Source organism: Mobula hypostoma, chromosome 19 (assembly GCF_963921235.1).
Source record: "Mobula hypostoma chromosome 19, sMobHyp1.1, whole genome shotgun sequence".
Lineage (NCBI taxonomy): Eukaryota > Metazoa > Chordata > Chondrichthyes > Myliobatiformes > Myliobatidae > Mobula > Mobula hypostoma.
The window spans coordinates 59,475,009-59,500,709 of record NC_086115.1 but is presented as its reverse complement, the minus strand read 5'-3'; the positions used below and the strand labels follow the sequence as shown (position 1 = coordinate 59,500,709).

The following is a 25,701-nucleotide window of genomic DNA, read 5'->3' as shown; positions in this document are numbered from 1 at the left end:
TTTTTGCACTACATATTTAATTTATATACATATATCGTATTGTACCTCATAGAAAAAAATTCGCAAATGCTGTGTCTTGGCCCGAAACGTCGACTGATAACTCTTTTCCTAGATGTTGCCTGGTCTGCTGAGTTCCACCAGCATTTTGTGTGTGTTATTGCAACTTGTAGTATCTTTTTTTATTTATTGCAGTATTCTGGTGCCACAAAACAACAAATTTCATGATATTAGTCAGTGATATTAAACCTGTTATACGCGGTTACATGCTTAAATGAGCCCTTTTATAAAATTAGAGGTCATCATGCATTCGGCAACACAATAGACAAATTGTTGTATATCGTACACCTCATATTTCATCTACTGTAGGCACTCTCCAACCTGGTGGCATGAACATCGATATCTACTTCCAGAATTGTTTTCCTTTCCTCTTCCTGTATTCCCCACACCTCTCTTTCGTGGTCCACTCTCTTCTCCTATTAGATGCTTTCTTCTCCAGCCCTTTTTTTAACCCATTACCTCCCAGCTTCAAACTTCACCCCCTGCCCCACCCACCTTTTCAGCTTGTCCCTTTTCCCCTTTCCACAACTTTTAATTCTGTTCTCTTCCCCCTTCCTTTCCAGTCCAGATGAAGGGTCTCAGCTTGTAACACCGCCTGTTTATTCATCCCCACAGATGCTGCCTGACTTGCTGAGTTCCGGCAGCATTTTGTGTGTGTTGTATGTCACGCAGGCATGCACAGAGTGATTTTGTTTGTCACAGAAGTTCCGTTGTTTCGGTGAAATGACTTACAATGGAACACATTTTCTGAGGCAAATTTTAATCAATACAAATGCTGGAAATCTACTAATTATTTGGAATTTTTTTTCCTTGAAGTGGCTTGATCTCATTGTGACATTTATTTTCTTTTTGTCTTTTCCAGCACTGGATCAGCTCCTCACAGAACTCGAGACCTTTTTAAAGTTACTGGACAATGAAAACCTCAGCCTCACAGCCTTAGCAAAAAAATGTGTCCTATCCGAGCTCCTTCATACCATCGTCAGTTCTTCAGGTCTGTGTTAAATTTCACTTTGACTGGAATTTCACTTCGGTTGAAATTTAACTTTTATAGTAAATTATAACTATATTTTTGTCATTGAATTGAATTTATTTAAATCTTACATCCATTCCACAACGTGAAGGAGTAGAAGTCTTTGTGTATGACTCCGTTGCAATGTACAGACATAGGAATTTATAAGCCTAATAGCTTGTAGAAATCAGTTGTCCCATGGCCTGTTGGTCCTGGCTTTAATGTTACAGTACTGTTTGTGAGATGGAAGCAGCTGAATCAGTTTATGGGTGGGGTGATCATTGTCATCATATGCCATGTCGTATGATGTAGGCGATCATAGTCTCATGACCATGACTGTAATTGGCAAATTTTTCTACAGAAGTGATTTGCCATTGCCTTCTTCTGGGCAGTGTCTTTACAAGTTAGGTGACTCCACCATTGTCAACACTCTTCAGAGATTGTCTGTCTGGCATCAACGGTTATATAACCAGGACTTGTGATATGCACCAGCTTCTCATACAACCACCCACCATCTCCCTTGCCCAAGAGAGACTTGCAGGCCAACAGAGAGAAGGAGAGCCATACCCCTCTGGTAGAAACGTATCTCCACCCCGCCACCCAAACTGTATATTTTAGAGTACCTAAATCCATAAGTGAAAAATAATAATCAGAGAATTCAGGAATTTTCAATGCAATAAGCACGAGTAGAGGTGGCCCAAAATATTCCTCAAAACTATTGTGTTCTTCAGTAAGCTCCAATTGATCCCTACTTCCCCTGCAGATTTGCATGACTCTTGGCATACCATCTTAGTTGTATGTTGTAACATTCGCAAAGTAAGTTGCTATGATTGGATTCATTGTCTGAGTTTTTGGTATAAGAAAACCTCTACTATAAGATTTCTAGATTTACAGCAACATAATCTAGCAACACACATCAAAGTTGCTGGTGAACGCCTCGTGTTTGCAACATAATCTACCCATGATTCTACCTATGATGACAGGTTCAATGTTACGTTATATCACGGCCTATCTGACATTCATTCCATTTGCACACTTTGATTTAATACTCATGTCTAATCAAATTCAAAAATTCGCTTCGGAAATTGTGCAAATATTGGCAGGTATTTGCGAGCATTCTGACTCCAGCTAGGAAAGGGTTCAGGCAAGAAATAGGAAGGAAGTCGTGCTTTTATCATTAAGTGGAGAACAATGCAAATAAGAATTAATTCTTCATCCTGAAAGTTAGTAACCCCTTCCTTTGCTCAGCCAGCTCCATCATGGGCACTAGCCTCCGCAGCATCCAGGACACCTGCAAAAGGCGATGCCGAAAAAGGCAATCCCATCATCAAGGAGCCCCATCACCCAGGATATACCCTGATCTCATTGCTACCATCAGGGACAAAGTACAGGAGCCTGAAGACACAGACTCAATCATTTAGGAACAGCTTCTTCCCCTTCATCATCAGACTCTTGAATGGATATTGAACCCATGAACTACCTCACTGCTTTTCCCCCTCTTTTTGCAGTACTTATTTAATTTAAAGTTGTAATAAACTGGATGTGTATATATTTATATATATGTGTGTGTATATATATATACGCATACACACTTACTGTAATTTACAGTTTTTGTGTATTACATTGTACTGCTGCTGCATAACAACAAATTTCATGACATATAATAAACCCAATTCTGATTCTTTGCAATGGATGTCAAGAATCCTACTGATGTAATTGCAGGACTTTACAGAGGCTGTTTATTAATGTGGTAATGTATCACTAAATTGGATATTTTTAGCAACCTCAAACATGTATTGCTTCTGTATAATACGAGTCTTTGTATGTTAGATGGTTATTTATTAATGGGATAGAAAATATTGCAAATTTGAAGTGAATTAGCTAAAAACGGGTCAATATTTTGGAAAGCATCAGAGAAAAGAGTCTGCAATTTTTCATTTTTGAAACAGCTACTGTTTTACGTGAATACAGTACCAGCGGCAACCTGAGTTCAGTTCTTGCCGCAGTTGGTAGGTAATTGGTCATTGTAAATTGCCCTGTGACTAGGCTAGGATTAAAATCGGGAGATTGCGGGGGGGGGGCGTGGGGGGCACAGCTCGAAGGGGCGGAAGGACCTATTCTGCACTGTGTCTCAATAAATAAATACATAAATAATAAATCAATGAGTTATTTCACACAGTTTTCAACTTTTAAAAGTGCTGTGTATCCATAAAAGTTGACGTGTCAGTGTTGGGTCATGCTGGGTAAATGATGCCTGTAAATATGATTACAGATGCTTTAAGTGATTCCATTTCTATTTACTTAGGGACTTACGTTCATTACAAGTAGTTGTTTTACACCTCAGTTCCCCTGTGCCCCTTGTGAAACCCAGATATCTGCAGATACCATTCAGTAACATGTCATACATATCTGGATTCTACTTCCTTGATATTTAGTGATTCATCTCTCCATCAGCCATTTATCTTGTGGCATCATCATAAATGAGGACCTATCCTGGGTCCAACATATTGATACAATTACGAAGAAATCCCCACAGCGGCTATATTTCATTAGGAGTTTGACGAGCATTGGTATGCCACCAAAGCCAGTCGCAAATTTTTATTGATGTACCATGGAGAGCATTCTAACTGGTTGCATCACCATCTGGTACGGAGAGGCCACTGCACAGGATTGGAAAAAGCTGCAGGACGTTGTAAACTCAGCCAGCTCCATCATGGGTACTAGCCTTCCCAGCATCCAGGACACCTTCAAAAGGTGAAACCTCAAAAAGGCGGCGCCCATCATTTAGGACTCTCGTCACCAGGGACGTGTCCTCTTCTCATTGTTAACATCAGGGAGAAGGTACAGGAGCCTAAAGGCACACACTCAACTTCTCAGGCACAGCTTCCTCCCTCCCACCATCAGATTTCTGAATGGACACTGAATCCATGAATGGTATCTCAGTATTTTTTTCCTCTCTTTTTGCACTTAATCGTTCTTATTGTAGTTTATAGTTTCTATTATCATGCATTGTAATGTACTGCTGCCACAAAGCAACAAATTTCATTACATGCCAGTGATATTAAGCCTGATTTTGATTCTGAAGTTTGCTTAGTGTGCCTTAAAGAGAACTTCCATGAGCAAGTCCCAGGAACAAACTCAAGTGCTGGGAACAATATCAAGTTGGTTCCCTTAAAGCAGGTGTTCCCCATCTGAGGTCCACAGACCCCTCAGTTAATGTTAAAGGTTTCTGGAATAAAAAAGGTAGGGACCCCTGCCTTAAAATAATGTACTTTTGACCTTTGCATTGCTGTCGCTGGCTGCTGTCACATCCTCTCAAATTTGAGGCTGTTGCCTAAATCATACACCAGACTGAACTAGCCCACCTCTCACTTCCCAACACTTGATACATCCCTCTATAAAAAATGTCTTGTAAATGGGCTGCACATAAAGTATTTATTGGCCCTGTTACTTCATGACTGAATGAACAGTTGTAGGAGGAAACCAACTTCAGAACTGGGATATTTGCTAACACTGGCAGATATTGGATGTCCTTCCTTGTTTATTTGTTGATCTTTGTACACGACCTATTTCTTACCATCACGAAAGATCCCACCTTGCTCACGGACTGCTTCTCCAACACCTATTAGGGAGGAGGCTACGTAGCATCTACACCAGGACCAGCAGACTCAAAAGCAAACAGTAAGGCTCACCCACTAACCCACCCCCCACACCCCAACCAATTTACTATTTACTTCATCTACTTTATCATTTCCTGTCAGTCACCTTGTGTACAAACATTCCTGTCTTTTGCACCACTTTATGAACAATCTATATATATATAAACTCTCTTCTTTATTTATCGAGATACAGCACAGAATAGGCCCTTCCGGCCATCTGTACCACATCGCCCAGCAATTCACAATTTAACCCTAGCCTAATCACGGGACAATTTACAAGGACCAAATAACCTACCGACCAGTACGTCTTTGGACTGTGGGAGGAAACTAGGGCACCCGGAGGAAACCCACATGCTCATGGGGAGAATGTACAAGCTCCTTACAGACAGCAGATAGAATTAAACTTGGGTCGCCTGTACAGTAAAGTATTGTGCTAACCATCATGTCACTGTGCCGCATATATATAAATGTATTTCTATTTGTTGTGTTGCATCATATCCAGAGTAACAATTATTCTGCTCTCTTACACTTGTGTGCAGGAAATGACATTAGACAATGTTGAAACGTATGATAATGGTCCCGATTGAGCAGTTATAATGGTGTAGAAGTGTCTGTACTTCTCGCTGCCTCAGTAAAGGAGACATAGTCATTTCAGCAGTTCTGAAGTTTCAACATATGCTTTGATGCAGAAATCCGAATATTGAAGCCCTCCCCACCACCATCAATAAACATAAAAGAACTGATGACTTTGTGTATTTACAACTAATCTCACTGTAATAAACAGTCCTTCCAGGTGAGGCAACACTTCACCTGTGAGTCGGCTGGGGTGATATACTGCGTCTGGTGCTCCCGATGTGGCCTTTTATATATTGGCGAGACCCGGCACAGACTGGGAGACCGCCTTGCTGAACACCTACGCTCTGTCCGCCAGAGAGAGCAGGATCTCCCAGTGGCCACACATTTTAATTCCACATCCCATTCCCATTCTGACATGTCTATCCACGGCCTCCTCTACTGTAAAGATGAAGCCACACTCAGGTTGGAGGAACAGCACCTTATATTCCGTCTGGATAGCCTGCAACCTGATGGCATGAACATCGACTTCTCTAACTTCCGCTAATGCCCCACCTCCCCCTCGTACCCCATCTGTTACTTATTTTTATACACACATTCTTTCTCTCACTCTCCTTTTTCTCCCTCTGTCCCTCTGACTATACCCCTTGCCCATCCTCTGGGTCCCCCCCACCGCCCCACCGTCTTTCTTCCCGGACCTCCTGTCCCAGGATCCTCTCATATCCCTTTTGCCTATCACCTGTCCAGCTCTTGGCTCCATCCCTCCCCCTCCTGTCTTCTCCTATCATTTTGGATCTCCCCCTCCCACTCCTACTTTCAAATCCCTTACTCACTCTTCCTTCAGTTAGTCCTGATGAAGGGTTTCGGCCTGAAACGTCGACTGTACCTCTTCCTAGAGATGCTGCCTGGCCTGCTGCTTTCACCAGCAACTTTTATGTGTGTTGCTTGAATTTCCAGCATCTGCAGAATTCCTGTTGTTCACTGTAATAATATGCTTTGAATGTTCATCATTTTGCTTCATGAGATTGGAGTGAGTTTTTAACAGTTTACCAAATTATAATTACTGCTTAACTATTTTGGTTTGCTGTTTGTAACAATCCTTCAGTGCAATTGGTTGTTCAACTTGGCTGACGATATTATTGCTAAGATAATTGACAAGTAACCCTCAAAGAGAAAGAGGTTGTCCATGCCACAGAGAGTGTTAGATGCTTGTTGGTAGCTTCCTTCATAGTTAATGACCACTGCTGCTATGGCACTACTAACCTAAGCAAGTCTAATCCTAAACACTGCTCCTCATTAACCTTCATCTGAATCGTCAGTACTTGCAAGAACTCCATCCCTGTTTCTTTCACGTTGAAGTACACTTCTTGGTGCAACATTGAATGTGTCCTCTTTTGGCCCTCATCGATTTTTATTGATGCACATTGAGGTGTATGGAGGGATATGGTCCGTGTACAGGTCAGTGGGACTAGGCAGAAAATGGTTCGGCACAGCCAAGAAGGGCCAAAAGGTCTGTTTCTGTGCTGTAGTTTTTCTATGGTTTCTATGGTTTCTAAAGCATCCTCTCTGGATGCATCATGGCTTGGTATGGAAACTACTCTGCCTTTGGCCACAAGAAACTACAGAGAGTTGTGGACACAGCTCAGCACTTCACGGAAACAAGGCTCTTCTCCATGGCCTCTGCCTACGCTTCTCGCTGCCCCAGTAAAGCCGATGGCATAATCAAAGACTGCGCCCACCCTGGATGTTCTCTCTCTTAACCCCGGTCAGGCTCGTGAGATACAAAAGCCTGAAAGTGAATTCAAACAACCTCAAGGACAGTTTCTCTCCCACTGTTACAAAACAATTGAACAGTTCCCTAAAGCGATAAACTGGACCCTGGACCTCACAATCTACTTCATTCTGGCTTGTACCTTATTGTCTGACTGCACTGCACTTCCTCTGTAGTTGTTAAACTTTATTCCGCATTTTGTTACTGTTTTACCTTGCACCAGTTCTGATGGAATGTATTGTATGAACATGATGCAAGAGAAGTTTTTCACCGTACCACAGTACGTTCAACAATAATAAATCAATTCACCAATTTACATTTTGTTTTTGATATTATTTAAACTATGGAATTTAAATTTATTTGATATTCCAACCTGATTTCATTTCCGGTACGGGGTGGTTCATTCGTTCGCTATGTGCTGTGTCATATAACATGGGTAGTCATGGTCTTCCGTGACCATGATTGCTCTTGGCAAATTTTTCTACAGAACTGGTTTGACATTACCACCTTCTGGACGGTGACTTTACAAGAAGGGTGACCCCAGCCATTATCAATACTCTTCGGAGATTGTTTGCCTGGCGTCAGTGGTCGTGTAACCAGGACTTGTGATATACACCAGCTGCTCATGCTCCCATCGCTTCACATGACCCTGATCGGAGAGCTAAGTAGGTGCCACACCTTGTCAGGTGTGACATGCAGGTTAGCGGAGGGAAGGAGCACCTTATATCTCCTTTGGTAAAGATGTATCTCCACCCCACCACCCTCATGGAGGTAGGAAAAATGTAAGGCTAACTACTTTAGGGAATAAACTTGAAAACAAAGAACTTTTTAGATGTTGAGAGATTGGAGAATGTTAATGTTCTACAGGACCTATATTCCTTGTGCATATGTCATGGAAAGCCAGCATGTAGGTGGAAAAGGGGATTCAGGAGGCAAATTAAAGGCATCTGTTAGTCTTGCGAGACCATGGATCTGCGCCTGGAAAGTCTTCACTCTCCAGTGCGCAGGCCTGGGCAAGTTCGTATGGAAGATCAGCAGTTGCCCATGCTGCAAGTCTCCCCTCTCCACGACACAAATGTTGTCCAAGGGAAGGGCATTAGGACCCATACAGCTTGGCACCAGTGTCGTCACAGAGCAATGTGTGATTAAGTGCCTTGCTCAAGGACACAACACACTGCCTCGGCTGGGGCTCGAACTCACGACCTTCAGGATGCTAGTCTAATGCCTTAACCACTTGGCCATGTGCCCAGTGGAGGCAAATGGAATTAAAAATACATGTAACTGAAGGAAGGAGAGTAGTGAAGATGTATATAGTGAAGGAATGCTGGTAGGTATGTTCCAGGAGGACATATCATAGATAATGTGGGGTCATAGGGTGCAGAATCAGGACCATCACCACCACTCCCCCATGTCTTTGCCATAGAGTAAAAAGTGGCAGAGTTCTGGTAGAATATAACCAGAAGCAGAAAAATATAAGATTAAACAGAAGGTAAGCATTTAGTTCAGATAAACTGCTGACTGATTTTTTTCTTCTTCTCCTGAAGCCTGTTATTACTATTAGAGTATAGGCTGCCAACAACAGCTCACCAGAGTCCTCTGTCCTGGGCTGACAAAAGGTTGATCTGTCCTGCCATTTTCACTTTTAACACACGACTTCATACATCTTCTAGCAGAGATCCCTTCCCTCACAGGACTGAAGACTTTGGAGCTTCGGTTGGCATTTCAGTAGCTCTGGGCTCTTACAGGGTGAGGTTGCAAGTGGCATGCCCAATCCTACTCCGTTCGTAGCCAGGCTTGGGATCGTCCATGGTGGAGTTCCGCTGATTTCAGTTCATCCTAAATTACAAATGATATAAATAGTGTTTGAACATGTAAGCCTTTTTTTAATTGATAAGCTCAATGGATGATGATGTATTTTTGATAATTAGCATTAGTGGATGTGAGGGTATCAGCTGTTGTGTTTATACCTCTGTTCCATCCACAAACTCATGGAGTAAGACCATAAGACATAGGAGCAGAATTAGGCCATTCGGCCCATCGAGTCCACTCCACCATTCCATCATGGCTGATCCTGGATCCTATTCAACCCCATATACCTGCCCTCTCACATTATCCCTTGATGCCCCAACCAATCAGAAATCTATCAATTTCTGCTTTAAATATACCCATGCACTTGGCCCCAATCACAGTCTGTGGCAGAGCATTCCACGGACTCACCACTCTTTGGCTAAAAAAAAATCCTCCTTACTTCTGTTCTAAAAGTCACCCCACAATTTTGAAGCTTTGCCTTCTAGTTCTGAATACACCCACCAGAGGAAATATCCTCTCCACTTCCACCTTATCTAGTCCTCTCAATATTCGGTAGGTTTCAATGAGATCCCCACACATCCTTCTAAATTCCAGTGAGTACACGTTCAAAGCTGCCAACCGCTCCTCATATGTAACCCCTTCATTCCCAGAATCATCCTCATGAACCTCCTCTGGACTCTCTCCAATGACAACACTTTCTTTCTGAGATGAATGGTCTGAAGCTCTTGACAATACTCCAAGTGCAGCCTGACTAGTCTCTTGTAAATCTTCAGCATGATCTCTTTCATGCCTCTGTAATTCCCTTTATTCCATTGCCATACTAATACATGTGACTTATAAGACCGTAAGACCATACGACAAAGAAGCAGAAGTTGGCCATTCAGCCCATCGAGTCTGCTCCACCATTTTATCATGAGCTGATCCATTCTCCCATTTAGTCCCACTCCCCCTCCTTCTCACCATAACATTTGATGCCCTGGCTACTCAGATAAATATCAATCTCTGTCTTAAATACACCCAATGACTTGGCCTCCACTGCCACCCGTGGCAACAAATTGCATAGATTTGCCACCCTCTGGCTAAAAAAATTTCTTTGCATCTCTGTTCTGAATGGACAGCCTTCAATCCTGAAGTCATGCCCTCTCGTACTAGACTCCCCAAACACGGGAAACAATTTTGCTACATCCACACTGTCCATGCCTTTCAACATTCGAAATGTTTCTATGAGGTCCCCCCTCATTCTTCTAAACTCCAAGGAATACAGTACAAGAGCGGACAAACGTTCCTCGTATGTTAACCCTCTCATTCCCGGAATCATTCTGGTGAATCTTCTCTGAACCCTCTCCAACGTTAGCACATCCTTTCTTAAATAAGGAGACCAAAACTGCCCACAGTATTCCAAGTGAGGTCTCACCAGTGCCTTATAGAGCCTCAACATCACATCCCTGCTCCTATACTCTATTCCTCTAGAAATGAATGCCAACATTGCATTCGCCTTCTTCACTACTGTCTCAACCTGGAGGTTAACCTTAAGCGTATCCTGCACGAGGACTCCCAAGTCCTGTTGCATCTCAGAACTTCGAATTCTCTCCCCATTCAAATAATAGTCTGCCTGTTTATTTCTTCTGCCAAAGTGCATAACCATACACTTTCCAACATTGTATTTCATTTGCCACTTCTTTGCCCATTCTCCCAATCTATCCAAGTCTCTCTGCAGACTTTCTGTTTCCTCAGCACTACCGGCCCCTCCACCTATCTTTGTATCATCAGCAAACTTAGCCATAAAGCTACCTATTCCATAATATAAATCTTTGATGTACAATGTAAAAAGAAGCGGCCCCAACACGGACCCCTGTGGAACACCACTGGTAACCGGCAGCCAACCAGAATAGGATCCACGTATGTAACTTTCCCGTAATTCCATGGACTCTTATCTTGTTAAGCAGCCTCATGTGTGGCACCTTGTCAAATGCCTTTCGAAAGTCCAAATATACAACATCCACTGCATCTCCCTTGTCTAGCCTACTTGCAATCTCCTCAAAAAATTGCAATAGGTTTGTCAGGCAGGATTTTCCTTTAAGGAAACCATGCTGAGTTCTGCCTATCTTGTAGTGTGGCACGTTGCCAAGTGTTTAGGGCGTTGGGCTCATGATCTGAAGGTCGTGGGTTCGAGTCTCGGCCACGGGAGGGGGAGTCTCGTACTCTCAGTCGTTTCACGCCACAGAAACCGACTTATGCTTCTCCCTCTTAAGTCCACCTTAATCCAAATGCTACGTGCATTTAAATACAGCACCATCAGTCCTGCATTCTTGGCCCTTATGAATTTTGCCTCTGTGGTACAATTGAACACTTTGCTCTGTTTGCAATTGTAAACAATCATTGGCTTGTCCTTCCTTACATTCATATTACATAATCTATTTGTAAACCTGCTGGCTCATCCTCAGCTCCATCATACTGGTTCCCATCCCCCTGCCATAGTTGTTTAAGCCACAGCTCTAGAAAAACTGTCCATAAGATATTGGTCCCCTCAGATTCTAAATTAAACTAAATGAAACAATTTCCATATGGGATACTTCGGTTGTTAGGATTGCGCAGAGAAGGTCTTGCCCAATCCCTGGGTCATTTTAAGCTTTAACGGTTCATTTATTATCAAAATATGAATGCTGTATACAACTCTGAGATTCTTCTTCTCCAGATAGCCATGAAGCAAAGAGAAACCATGGAAGTCAGTTCAGAGAGAAACAGCAACCCCACTAACACAGTCATCAACCTCCCAAACACCCTTCCCCACACAAAAAAACTACATGAAAGTATGGCGAAAACACAGAATATAAAAACCATAAGACAGAAAAAAGTCTGTAGTCCATAGTCCAAAATCCGTATGCAGTAACCTCGGTAACATTCACCAGAATTTTTGAAAGAGACAGACTTCGGGCACAGCGAAAGGCCAGACAGACTTCCCTCTCTGGCAACAGAGCATTTCCACTAGCGAACAAAAGCCCATGAGCACTCAATGTTTCCTTCGATGTTTGAGTCTTCCTCATTGCTTTAATCAGAGAAATGGAATTGAACATTGGCTTGTGACCTTTCTTCTCCTCAAGAATTGTGCTTGTTGCTACCCCAAATTTTCTTGGAAACAGCAAGGCGCTGGATCGTTCAATCTATCTCCAAACTGGAAATCTCAGGTTCTAGTAGTTCCAGCAACATATTCAAGATAAAAATCTGATGTAAGAAAAGTGAAATAAATGGTTTTGTGATTTATCCAGAAGATGTCAACCGAAGGAATGTTGTATGCAGGCGCCAGCTTTACACCAGATTATTTAGCAGTCATACCTTTAAAAGAGCACCAAATGGAGTAGGATTCATGAACAAGAAGAAAAATACAAAAACTGTATACATCATGCATATTATTTCCTGGTGATAAAAAACATCAGCTGCTTCCAATATTTTACTCCAAGTTTCCAATGTGCACTGGAAGAGCAAGATTGTGAGACAAATTCAGAAAAAAATAGTATTTATATTATGGCTTATGGATTATGACCAGTACCGGGCTGCAAAGCATGTGCTACCGGGCTGCGAGGAAACAATATGATTTGGTGATATGAAACGATACGAGTCAGCTGTACCTTTCCTCATTCCCTGTCACGCCCACTGTTGAACGCACGCGAGGTCATTACCCATGCAAGGTCATCAGTTGATCATTAACCTCCAACCACTCGATGAGTAAAACACAAATGCCGCTTGAGAGTTTCTTAGGAAGAGATGGTAGGGGACATACAAGGCCTAACGATGATGATAACGTAGAGACAGCTGAGGCTGAGACTGCAAAAAAAAAGAAAGCTTCCTTCAACAGAAAATACGACGAGTCGTACATAAAATATGGCTTTATTGCGACCGGTGACTTGCATGCTCCAAGCCCCCTGTGTGTGATATGTGGAGACAAGCTGTCTAATGAGGCAATGAAGCCCTCAAATCTGCTTCGGCACCTTGAGTCCAAGCACCCTGCACTTAAAGACAAACCCGTTGAGTTTTTTGAGCAGAAAAAACGTGAGCAAGTGGGACAGAAGCATGTGCTGAGAGTCAACACCTCCATAAATGCTGCTGCTCTGAGAGCGTCGTACTTAGTGGCTAGCCGTATTGCTAAGGCTAAGAAGCCTTTCTCTGTTGGTGAAGAATTGATTCTGCCTGCTGCCAAGGACATGTGCCGTGAACTGTTGGGAGAAGCTGCAGCTAACAAGATGGCACAGGTTTCTCTTTCAGCTACCGCAGTTTCAAGGAGAATCGATGACATAGCGGAGGACATCGAAGCACAGCTGTTGGAACAGCTTAATGAGTCACCATGGTATGTTATCCAGGTCAATGAGTCTACCGATGTCGACAACAAGGCAATACTGCTGGTTTATGTGCGATATATATTTCAAGATGACGTGCAGGAGGATATGTTGTGTGCACTGTCGCTGCCAACTGACACAACTGGGGCAGAACTATTCAAGTCTTTGAATGACTACATGTCAGGCAAACTGGACTGGTCATTCTGTGTTAGAATATGCACAGACCAAGCTGCAGCTATGACTGGACAGCTGTCGGGTTTCACTACCCGAGTCAAAGGGGTTGCTTCTGAATGCCAGTCTACACACTGTGTTACACACGGAAATGCTGGCTGGTCAAAAAATATCACCTGATCTTAACAGCGTATTGAGTGACGTTGTTCACGTCAAAGCAAAAGCCCTTAACTCATGTCTGTTTGAGCAGCTTTGCGAGGAAATGGATGCAGAGCACAAACGCCTTCTCAGTGACGAGGAATGGATAGCAAAACTCACGTAGCTGTGTGACATCTTCAACCGGCTCAATGAACTCAATTTGTCACTTCAGGGGAGAATGACAACTGTCTTCAAGTTGGCAGAAAAGTGTCTGCTTTCAAAGCCAAACTGGAACTGTGGGGATGGCGAGTGGACTGGGGCATATTTGACATGTTCCCAACATTAGCTGGGATTTTGGGAGAGACTGAGGCTGCACCGTCCTTCTCACAGCTGGTGCGCAATCACCTATCTTCGCTGTCGACAGAATTCGAGCGTTACTTCCCAATCGCAAATGACCCAAGACGTGCAAAGGAATGGGTCCGTGACCCATTTGTGAATGTCCTCAGTGAATCATCCATGTCAGAGCGGGAAGAAGATCAACTCTTCGAGCTTGCAGATGACAGCGGGCTGAAAAGTATGTTTGACATAACATCTCAGCCAGCATTCCGGATCAAAGTCAAGTCTGAATATCCTGAGATAACCACGAAAGCACTGAAAATGTTGCTTCCATTTCCAACATCATATCTCTGCGACGCGGGGTTTTCTGCAATGAATGCAACGAAAACTAAATTGCAGAATAGACTGGACATAAGGAACTCCCTTCGACTATCACTGTCTCTCATCACCTCTCGATGGGACCATCTTGTTGCAGGGAAACAAGCCCAGGGCTCCCACTGATTCAGCGATATTGGTGTGTTGCAATGATTTTATATGTTCATACGGGGAAAATATGTGCTGTGTGTTTAATATCCAAACAATACTTAAAATGTTATGATGCTATTGACTTATAAGTGACGTATAATTGACTTATCACTATATTCATGCGAGGAAAATATGCGCTGTGTGTTTAATATTAAATTCATTAGATAAACCCTTTTAGAAACGAAAATGAGTGTATTAGCCAATTATAAGTGACTTATAGTTGACTTATCACCTATATTCCGGTCATGATTAACATCCCCGCCCCCCCACCCCGCCACCATCGGCTGGTCCGCAAGAATATTGTCAATATTAAACTGTTCCGCAGTGCAAAAAAGGTTGAGGACCCCTGGCTTATGACATCTGTCGGAGATTTCTCGGTAGTTTCACTTTAATTATTTTTTATGTATTGTGAATTTTGTGCAGGCAAAGTTGGAGGTTATATTGCACAAGAGTGTTCCGCAAGTGACACCCAGATAAACGAGTGGTAATGTTGGCTGACAGGAGATTACTTGTAAGCAGTCTAGGAGTAAGTAGTGTTTTGGGAATGTTAAGTTGTGGAAAGGTGTTTGAACCTGCAATCTCCTACCAGAAAAGAATGTTATCAGTTGATCTCAATGGGAATCAAAAAATCCAGTGGAGACATGAGATGTAAGAGCAGGGTAGAGTCGTCAGCAAACTGTGATGACTAGTGCCAGTCTGATAACTGTGTCATGTCTGTCGAAAGGTCGACAGGTTACAAACCTTGCTGTTCAGAAGTTGCAGAAGGATACTTTTCTGATGAGTTCTATCAGTCTGTCCCCACCTTGATGTTGAAATAGACCACAAATGATAATTATTCTGTTTATGAAATATTTTGTAAGAATGTCCTTTGCATATTTACAATCTTACTCATAGTACAGACGCTGTTTACTTTCACAGAGCATAAAACGCTGAGACATAATAATCAAATAATTTGTCTATAGTCTGTTGTAAAGAGTAAGTTAACAGTTCAAATGATATTTTCTTTCTCCAGGTGCACTTTTTAGAGTAGAATTCCATTTATGTTTTAATTTGCATCTTAAGAAGCCTATTTCCCATCTGAAGTGGAACTCATTTATTGCTTAAATTTGTCCTTTGCATATTGATTGTTTGTCAGTCTTTGTTTATGTAAAGTTTTTCATAAATTATATTGTACTTCTTTATTGTTCTGTAAATGCCTGCAAGAAAATGAATCTGAAGGTAATATATGGTAACAGATGCATACTTTGAAAATTACAGCTGGCGAAGAGGAGTATATTTACATGAACAAGGTTCTACTAGAAGAAACAACAGCAACTGAGAAGAAAGCATTGGAGAAAGGTAGGTGGACCATTGCTAATCGTAATTCACCATGAGAAGGCATATATATTTATGGTTCTCTGTCTTTCTTCCATTAGAAAGTTATCTGAGATTAAAGTACCTTGGGCATTGTGACATTAATGTTAATCTGTGGCTGGATGAGGACCTTTGGCGCTGTGGTAACGTAGTGATCAGCATGACGCTATTACAGCTCAGAGTTCAGAGTTCAATTCTGATGTCACCTGTAAGGAGTCTGTATGTTTTCCCCGAGTGTTACATAGATTTTTTCTCGGGTGCTCTGATTTCATTCCACAGTCCAAAAATGGACTGGTTTGCAGATTAATTTGTCATTATAAATTGCCCGGTGATTAGGTTGGGGTTAATTTGAGGCTACGGTGGGCGGTGCAGCTCGATCCGCACTGTACCTCAATAAATAATTAAATTGACATTGATCTGTTGGCTGGATAAGAACCTAAACCAACTACCAAAGCATAGCACACAGCATATGCAGACCAATAAGAAGCAAAATATTGCAAGGTGAAATCATTGAATCAGAATAAACTGAGCTTTGAGACAATCGTTTCTGCGGGTGTTCAGCACAACACTGTGGGTCGAACGGTCTGTTCTTACGCTGTACTGTTCATATGTTGCCTGGATGCTGGGTAAGAGGCATAAAATGTACCACTTGAATGCAAAGCAATACATGAGAAATGCTGGAGGAGCTCAGCCTGTCAGGCAGCATCTATGGAAATGAGTATCTAGTCAACATTTCAGGCCGAGACCCCCCCCCCAACACCCACCTTCGGGACTGGAAAGGAAAGGGGAAGATGCCAGAATAAGAAAAGAGTGGGGAGGGGAAGGAGTATTTGAATACAAGTTCTCTTAAGGGATTGACTTTTATAAGACCATAAGATACAAGAGCAGAATCTGGCCATTTGGCCCATTGAGTCTCCTCCACCATTTCATCATGGCTGCTCCATTTTTCCTTTCAGCCCCAATCTCCTGCCTTCTCCCCGTATCCCTTCATGTCCTGACCAATCAAGAACCTATCAACCTCTGCCTTAAAAATGGGTAAGGACGTGGCCTCCACAGCTGCCTGTGGCAATGAATTCCACAGACTAACCACTCCCTGGCTATAGAAATTCCCCCTCATCTCTGTTTTAAAAGGATGCCCTTCTATTCTGAGGCTGTGTCCTAGGATCTTAAACTCTCCCACCACAGGAAACATCCTCTCCACATCCACTCAATCAAGGCCTTTCACCATTCAATAGTTTCAATGAGGTCACCCCTCTTTCTTCTGAATTCTAGTGAGTACAGGCCCAGACACATCAAGCGCTCTTCATCTGACCAGCCATTCAATCCTGGAATCATTTTCATGAAACTCCTTTGAACCCTCTCCAATTTCAACACATCCTTTCTAAGATAAGGGGCCCAAAACCGCTCACAATACTCCAAGTGAGGCATCACTAGTGCTTTCTAAAGTCTCAGCATTAGATCCTTGCTTTTATATTCTGGTTCTCTTGAAATGAATGCTAACATCGCACTTGCTTTCCTCACTACAGATTCAACCTGCAAGTTAAACCTGCACGAGGACACCCAAGTCTCTTTGTGCCTTAGTTTTTTGAATTTTCTCTCCATTTAGAAAATAGTCAACCTTTTTTAGATAAGTACATGGAGCTTGGAAAAATAGAGGGCTATGTGCTAGGGAAATTCTAGGCAGTCTCTAAAGTAGGTTACATGGTCGGCACAACATTGTGGGCTGAAGGGCCTGTAACATGCTGTAAATTTCTATATCTATGTCTATGTTCATTTCTTCTACCAAAGTGCATGGCCATACACTTCCCGACAATGTATTCAATCTGCCATTTCTTTGCCCATTTTCCAAATCTGTCCTAAGTCCTTCTGTAGCCTGTCTAATTCCTCAAAACTACCTGCCCCTTCTCCTATCATTGTATTGTCTGCAAACTTTGCCACAACGCCATAAATTCCATCATCCAAATCATTGACATATAACTTAAAAAGAATTGGTCCCAACGCAGACCCCTGTGGAACACCACTAGTTACTGGCAGCCAACCAGAAAAGGCTCGCTTTATTCCTACTCTTTGCTTTCTGCCAATCAGTCACTGCTTTATCCATGCTAGAATCTTTCCTGTAATACCATGGGCTTGTAGCTTGTTAAGCAGTCTCTTGTGTGGCATCCTGTCAAAGGCAAGCAATTCTCCTTTGTCTATCTGCTTGTTATTTCTTCAAAGAATTCCAACAGATTTGTTAAGCAAGATTTTCCCTTGAGGAAACCATGCTGACTATGGCCTATTTTATCATGGGCCACCAAGTGCTCCGAAACCACATCCTTAACAATTGGCTCCAACATCTTCCCAACAACTGAGGTCAGACTAAATGGCCTATAATTTCCTTTCTTCTTCCCGTCTTCCTTGAAGATTGGAGTGACTTTTGCAATGTTCCAATCTTCTGGAACTATTCCAGAACCTAGCAATTCTTGGAAGATCATTACTAATGCCTCCACAATCTCTTCAGCCACCTCTTTCAGAACTCTGGGGTGTACACCATCTGGTCAGGGGGACTTACAGTATCTACCTTCAGACCTTTCAGTTTCCCAAGAAGCTTCTTCCTAGTAATAGTAACTTCACACATTTAATGACCCCGACACCTGAAACTTCCACCGTACTGCTGGGAGTTTTCCATAGTGAAGACTGATGCAAAATACTTATTCATTCCATCCGCTATTTCCTTATCCCCTGTTGCTACCTCTCCAGCGTTGTTTTCCAGTGGTCAAATATCCACTCTCACCTCTCTTTTACACTTTATGTATCTGAAGAAACTTTTGGTATCTAATATCATCGGCTGGTTTACTTTCGTATTCCATCTTTATGACTTTTTAGTTGCCTTTTGTTGGTTTTTAAAAGCTCCCAATCCTCTGCCTTTCCACCAGTCTTTGCTCTATTTTATGCCCTCTCTTTGGCTTTTGTGTTGGCTTTGTTAGCCATGGTTTATTATTGCGAGCATCTAGAGAATGAAAATGAAGCATCTTCACATGTTGAACAAATAACCTCTACATATACTGTGAACTGGAGAACGCTAGCAACAGTTTAGACAACTTCCCGGTAGCTTCCTACATTCCCCAGTACCTATAATGATACCCTTTGGGTGGGAAAACTAGCTGGTTATTTTTAATGTGGCTGAGAATGGCAATCTTGGAATCAAGTCAACCTTCTATGACCAATGAGATACAAAGTCATTCTGCGATCTTCCAGATATTGGGGGTAAGGTATTGATGTGGATAGAGAATTGGTTAGCAGACAGGAAGCAAAGAGTGGGAATAAACGGGACCTTTTCAGAATGGCAGGCAGTGACTAGTGGGGTACTGCAAGGCTCAGTGCTGGGACCCCAGTTGTTTACAATATATATTAATGACTTGGATGAGGGAATTAAATGCAGCATCTCCAAGTTTGCGGATGACACGAAGCTGGGTGGCAGTGTTAGCTGTGAGGAGGATGCTAAGAGGATGCAGGGTGACTTGGATAGGTTGGGTGAGTGGGCAAATTCATGGCAGATGCAGTTTAATGTGGATAAATGTGAGGTTATCCACTTTGGTGGCAAGAACAGGAAAACAGATTATTATCTGAATGGTGGCCGATTAGGAAAAGGGGAGGTGCAACGAGACCTGGGTGTCATTATACACCAGTCATTGAAAGTGGGCATGCAGGTACAACAGGCGGTGAAAAAGGCGAATGGTATGCTGGCATTTATAGCGAGAGGATTCGAGTACAGGAGCAGGGAGGTACTACTGCAGTTGTACAAGGCCTTGGTGAGATCACACCTGGAGTATTGTGTGCAGTTTTGGTCCCCTAATCTGAGGAAAGGCATCCTTGCCATAGAGGGAGTACAAAGAAGGTTCACCAGATTGATTCCTGGGATGGCAGGACTTTCATATGAAGAAAGACTGGATGAACTAGGCTTGTACTCGTTGGAATTTAGAAGATTGAGGGAGGATCTGATTGAAACATATAAAATCCTATAGGGATTGGACAGGCCAGATGCAGGAAGATTGTTCCCGATGTTGGGGAAGTCCAGAACGAGGGGTCACAGTTTGAGGATAAAGGGGAAGCCTTTTAGCACTGAGATTAAGAAAAACTTCTTCACACAGAGAGTGGTGAATCTGTGGAATTCTCTGCCACAGGAAACAGTTGAGGCCAGTTCATTGGCTATATTTAAGAGGGAGTTAGATATGGCCCTTGTGGCTATGGGGATCAGGGGGTATGGAGGGAAGGCTGGTGCAGGGTTCTGAGTTGGATGATCAGCCACGATCATAATAAATGGCGGTGCAGGCTCGAAGGGCCGAATGGCCTACTCCTGCACCTATTTTCTATGTTTCTATGTTTCTATGCATTAATCAAAGGAACAAATGGCATCAGGGGCTGTGGCATTTACTAGGATTGCAATTCTTTCCTAGTGGCTCTGGGTAACACTGCAAGCCAATGGTTTATTTATTTATTTATTGAGACAATGAGCAGAACAGGGTTAACCTATTAATTGGTACGTCTTTGGACTGTGGGAGGAAACTGGAACACCCAGAGGAAACCCCACGCATTCCATGAGGAGGACATACAGACTTATTACAGTTGGTATCGGATTTGAACTCTGAACTATGACACTCTGAGCTGAACAAGGGTGTAGTGATTAGCGTAGTACAGGCGACCCAGGTTCGTTTCCTGCCGCTGCCTGTAAGTAGTTTGTACGTTCTCCCTGGGACCATGAGGGTTTCTCCCAGATGCTCTGGTTTCCTCCCACATTCCTCAGACATATGGTTGGTAGGTTAATTGGTCAATGTAAACTGTCTCACGATTAGACGTTGCTGGGCAGCATGGCTCGAAGAGCCGGAAGGGCCTGTTCCGTGCTGTTCTTCAACAAAATTCAAAAAGTAATAAAATAATAGTTTCATGCTAACCACTATTTAGAGGGATATTGGCCAAATGTATCTCATGAGGTCAACTTGGTTGGCCTGGACAGGTTGGATGAAGAAGCCTGCTTCCATGCTGTGTAACTCTATTGCTCTATGAACAACTCATCTTGTTTCTTTACAATCTTTACTGTACCATTTCTTTACAGCACATATAACTGTAAACTTGCTGTTTTACTGAAATTACTTTTTTGATCACCTAAGGTACTTACATCCTAAGTTATATCCTGAACTCATAAGTTTTCATGTTAAAAATGTACGTTAATTCGGAAATAGCCTTTTTTTTTTGTTAACTGGTGTTTTTGTTTGCCGATCTGTAACAGTGCATCCCAGTTTTGATTCTTGTCAGTCTTCTTAATCAATTAAAGTGCATTCCTAACAACTATAAGCTCTAGTGGCCAAACAGACTGAATCTCTGATCTGATTTCTTCTGAGCTCAGTTGGAAAGTCCTTAATGGTTTTCTGCTTGTGCAAAGTTCTCAGTCCTGTCAAATCAAATGGGGTAACTAGGGAAGGTGTAATGTTTTCTCTGGGGTATAGTCCAATTAGGGAATTTCTTAATTTTGTATTAGCCTTTGTGAACCACTTTGTAGTTCAGTGGAACGTTGTCTTTGCTCCTGATTTAGAGATGTTTATCAAAGCCAAATTTATGATTGTTTCCTTATATTGGCTTGGATCATTTGCCGACACACTTTACTGTGAAGAAGAAAGATGTGCGTTGAAGTCAGACTTCACAATGTAATCACATGTTATGGAACTTCGATGCAGGGTTTGAGAGGAAGCAACACTATGGGAACTGGGCATACAGGTCCAAAATTCATTGAAAGTGGATTATTCATTGTATTCATTGTCTGCAGTTCTGGTCATCTACCTACAAGAAAGATGTAAATAAGGTTGAAAGAGTACAGAGAAAATGTACAAGAATGTTGCTGGGACTGGAGGACCTGAGTTATATGGAAAGATTGAACCAGTTAGAGCTTTTATTCCCCAGAACGTAAAAGATTGAGGAGAGATTTGGCAGAGGTAAACAAATTTAACGGGAGTATAGATAGAGTATATGCAAGCAGGTTTTTTCTACTGAGGTTGGGTGAGACTACATCTGGAGGTCATGGGTTAAGGGTGAAAGGTTCTCTCTGAGGGAACATGAGGGGAAACTACTTCACTCAGACAGTGATGTGAATGTGGAATGAGCTGCCAGCGCAGGTGGGGAATGTGATTTTGGTTTCAATGTTCAAGAAAAATTTAGATATACCTGGATGGGTGGGGGGGAAGGGAATGACAGGCTATGGTCCTATTGCAGATCAATGGAACTAGGCAGTTAAATGTTTCAGCACGGTCTGGATGGACCAAAGGGCCTGTTTTTGTGCCATAGTTTTCTATGACTCAATGGCTGTACGTTGAGGAAGAGAACAGTTGTGGATTGTGGAAACAGTTGCTACATTGCTGAAAGGAAGAGATACTTTAAAGGTTCAAAGTTTCATTTATTATCAAAGTATGCATGCAGTATACAACTCTGAGATTCGTCTTCTCCAGATAGCCACAAAACAAAGAAAACCATTGAAGTTCAAAGAAAAACATCAACCCCCGCCACAGAACAAGCACTTACAAATCGCCCCAAATTACATCGTACAACAAGAGCATCAAACCACCCCCCCCATCATACAGAAGAATAAGTCAGGTGAACATCAAACCTAAACCCCCCCACACACAAAAAAACTGACAGATCGTATCAAAATTAAATCACTCAGATGACAACAAGAAAGAATGGACTAAAACACCGAATATAACAAACATGAAAATAAAAGGAGTACAGTCCAATCCATAAATCACTGAACTACTTTAGAGACACAGAGAGAAGATGTGTGTTGTGCGATCGTGGTTTTGAGGGAGGTAGAGTATTGAAAGAGCATGGTACTTAAGAATGCTGGTGCTGAAGGGTAAATATCTTGCTGAGAAAGTGCTGTGTTAGGGGAACAGATTACTATCAAATGTACTGTTCTCAAGATAGATCCATCCTAATGGTTGAGTTGGATGCTAAAGTTCTGCCAGGAATGAAGTACAGAATTCTCTTTTATATTGTTACGGCTCTTTTAAATCAAGGCTTAAAACTTTTTGCTGTGGCTTTTAATTAGAATTTCCTGCACTAACTTTTATTTCTTTAATTTTATATGCAATTTTCTTCTGTTTATATTGTCTGAAATCTGATGTTTGATTTTTCAATCTTGTTTTATGTAAAGCACTTTGAACTGCCTTGTGGCCAGTATAGGGCAAAGGGCTGAAAGGGCCTGTTCAGTGTTATATCTCTAAATAGATAGACAGACAGGCAGACTTTATACCAAAGGACTGCAAGCAAGTAGATTTCTTCCTCAAGGCTATTATTCTGCTGGTTTTGGATACACAACTTAAATTCAAATGTACTGTGAAATTTCTTTTTTGAGTTGGACTCCAGGAAGTATATATATGTGGTGATTATATAATCCCACTTTCATTGGCAGATGAATCCCAAATTTGCAAAGGCTTTCATCTACATCCAACAAGCATATGTTTTGCTGCTGATTAAGAAATGATCATATTATGTGGCCACAGTTTCCTCCTTTTGTAGTATAGTTCAAACCAGGCCAACAACCACTTTTTTGCAACTCCGTCATTCTGGTTTGATTGTGCAAAGTACTTGATTCAAGGATGACTTGGAATCTTTTGGGAAAAAAATCCCTGATGATGACAATGCTCCAGCTGCAGAGACATCTATTTTATCAGGATAATAAATACTGATATAATTGAGGAGGTTTTGCTCTTTTCAATGGAAAATACTACTGCTTAGGCCAACTCCAATTGTTGCCAAGAATCAAGAAACAAAGCAGTCAACTGTCATCTCTGTAGTTGCTGACAAATATGTTTCAGGTCTGATGAAAGAGATGGTATCTCGGGTTCATTGTTTGTAGGGTTGTCTGCTGAGCCTGAAGGTTAGGTCACAAACATTTTGTCACCAGTCAAGGTGACATCGTCACCTCAAATGGTGACAAAACGTTTGCGGCCTAACCTCCGGGCTGGGTGAACTACCCTACAAGCAAGTGTTCAATGTCAGCTAGGGTGAAATTAGTCTTAAAATGCCAGTCTTCGCAAGGAATACTTAACATTACAGCAGCATTTGAAACAGTAGCTATATATTGAAAATTCAGAGCCCTCAAGTTTCCTCCCTTTGATATTTTTTAATCCTGGCATTACAAACACCAGGCTTCTCCAGTCTGAGGTGTAGGACCAGGCCTCAGGGTTCTGTTCACTCAGTGGTGGTGCTTTAGGCCTGTGACTAAGAGGCTTGAGGATTTGACTACCCACATTATACCCCCTATACCTAATAACATGGTCACTGAGTGTACTCTTGTGGTTTTCTGCTGCTGTAGCCCATCTACTTCAAAGTTTAACGTGTTGTGTGTTCCGAGATGCTCTTCTGCACACTAATGTTGTCATACATGATTATTTGAGTTATTGTCTCCTTCCTGTCAACTTGAATCAGTCTGGTCATTCCCCACTGACCTCTCTGATTAGGCATTTTCACCCACAGAACTGCCACTCACTGGATGTTTTTCTGTAAACTCTAGAGCAGATGTTCCCAACCTGGGGTACACGGACCCTTCGGTTAATGATAAGGGTCCACACGGCATGTAAAAGGGTGGAAACCCCTGCTCTAGAGACTGCCGTGCATGAAAATCCCAGGAGCTCGGCAGTTTCTGAGATACTCAAACCACGCTGTATGTCACCAACAATCATAGTCATAGTCATAGTCATTGTCATACTTTATTGATCCCGGGGGAAATTGGTTTTCGTTACAGTAGCACCATAAATAATAAATAGTAATAGAACCATAAATAGTTAAATAGTAATATGTAAATTATGCCAGTAAATTATGAAATAAGTCCAGGACCAGCCTATTGGCTCAGGGTGTCTGACCCTCCAAGGGAGGAGTTGTAAAGTTTGATGGCCACAGGCAGGAATGACTTCCTATGACGCTCTGTGCTGCATCTCGGAATCATCCTACAGTCAAAGTCACATAGATCACATTTCTTTCCCTTTCCGACATTTGGTCTGAACAACTGAACCTCTTGACGATACCTGTATGCTTTTATATATTGATTTGCTGCCACATGATTGGCTGATGAGATATTTGCAACAACCAGCAGATGTACAGGTATACTTAATAAAGTGTCCGCTGAGTCCACTTTCTCCATGACTGCAGCAAGATACAGTACCCCCAGATTTATCGAGGCAGCGAGAAGTGTAGACAGAGTAAGTGCAGACGCATCTCATCTATTTCACCACTTCCATTTTCTTTCATTAATAACTTCCTTATTTTGACAATCTTTTCACCACAATTTCTTTTGGCTGGTTATATGATTAACCAACATTTCTGACTATAAATTCCACAGTGCTTTGTGATAGAGAACTCTTCCCACCCTCCTGAACGTGCTGACTAAGCAGATGCCAATCACATGGAGATGACAGACAGGAACACGAGCCTTGCTTTTTTGTTCTGGCCTGCAGTTGAAGGGTAATAATGTTGTTGTGTTGATTTCAGTTAGTCCAGACACTGTGTCGATTTTCTCACCTCAGCGTTCATTAGTTATTAAAGATCACTCATTCCTTTGATCCTGGTTTGAATTAGACACTGACACAGAGCAGATTGCTCAAGCAGTCTTTTCCAAATGAAATGCGTCTATCACAAAATCGGACTGGGCATTCCCTGTATTGACTTACGACGCATCAGACACATGGGCAGGTGATGTCACCAGATCTCTTATCCCCCACCAACTAGCAGTGAATTTCCAACATCAAAAGTGAAACAACTATGTGACAGTCACAAAAAAAGAACGCAGCCTAGGGCACAGTAGTGTACCGGTTAGTGCTATTACAGCTCAGGGCATCGAAGTTCAGAGTTCAATTCCAGCGTCATCTATAAGCAAGTTTGTACGTTCCTTCCTCTGTGGGTATGGGTTTCCTGTGGTGCTCCAGCTTCTTTCCACAGACCAAA

The 25,701-nt window shown here is 42.2% G+C and overlaps 1 protein-coding gene across 5 annotated transcripts in view; it reads left to right on the top strand.

The window, feature by feature from the left end:
* afap1l2 (actin filament associated protein 1-like 2) overlaps positions 1-25,701 on the top strand; it is a 289,415-nt gene that overhangs the window by 138,397 nt on the left and 125,317 nt on the right. For all 5 annotated transcript variants that reach the window (XM_063072007.1, XM_063072006.1, XM_063072009.1 and 2 more), the window contains 2 exons: positions 920-1,048; positions 15,637-15,717. In XM_063072007.1, the coding sequence (XP_062928077.1) occupies positions 920-1,048; positions 15,637-15,717 (210 nt within the window). The remainder of the gene's footprint in view (positions 1-919; positions 1,049-15,636; positions 15,718-25,701) is intronic.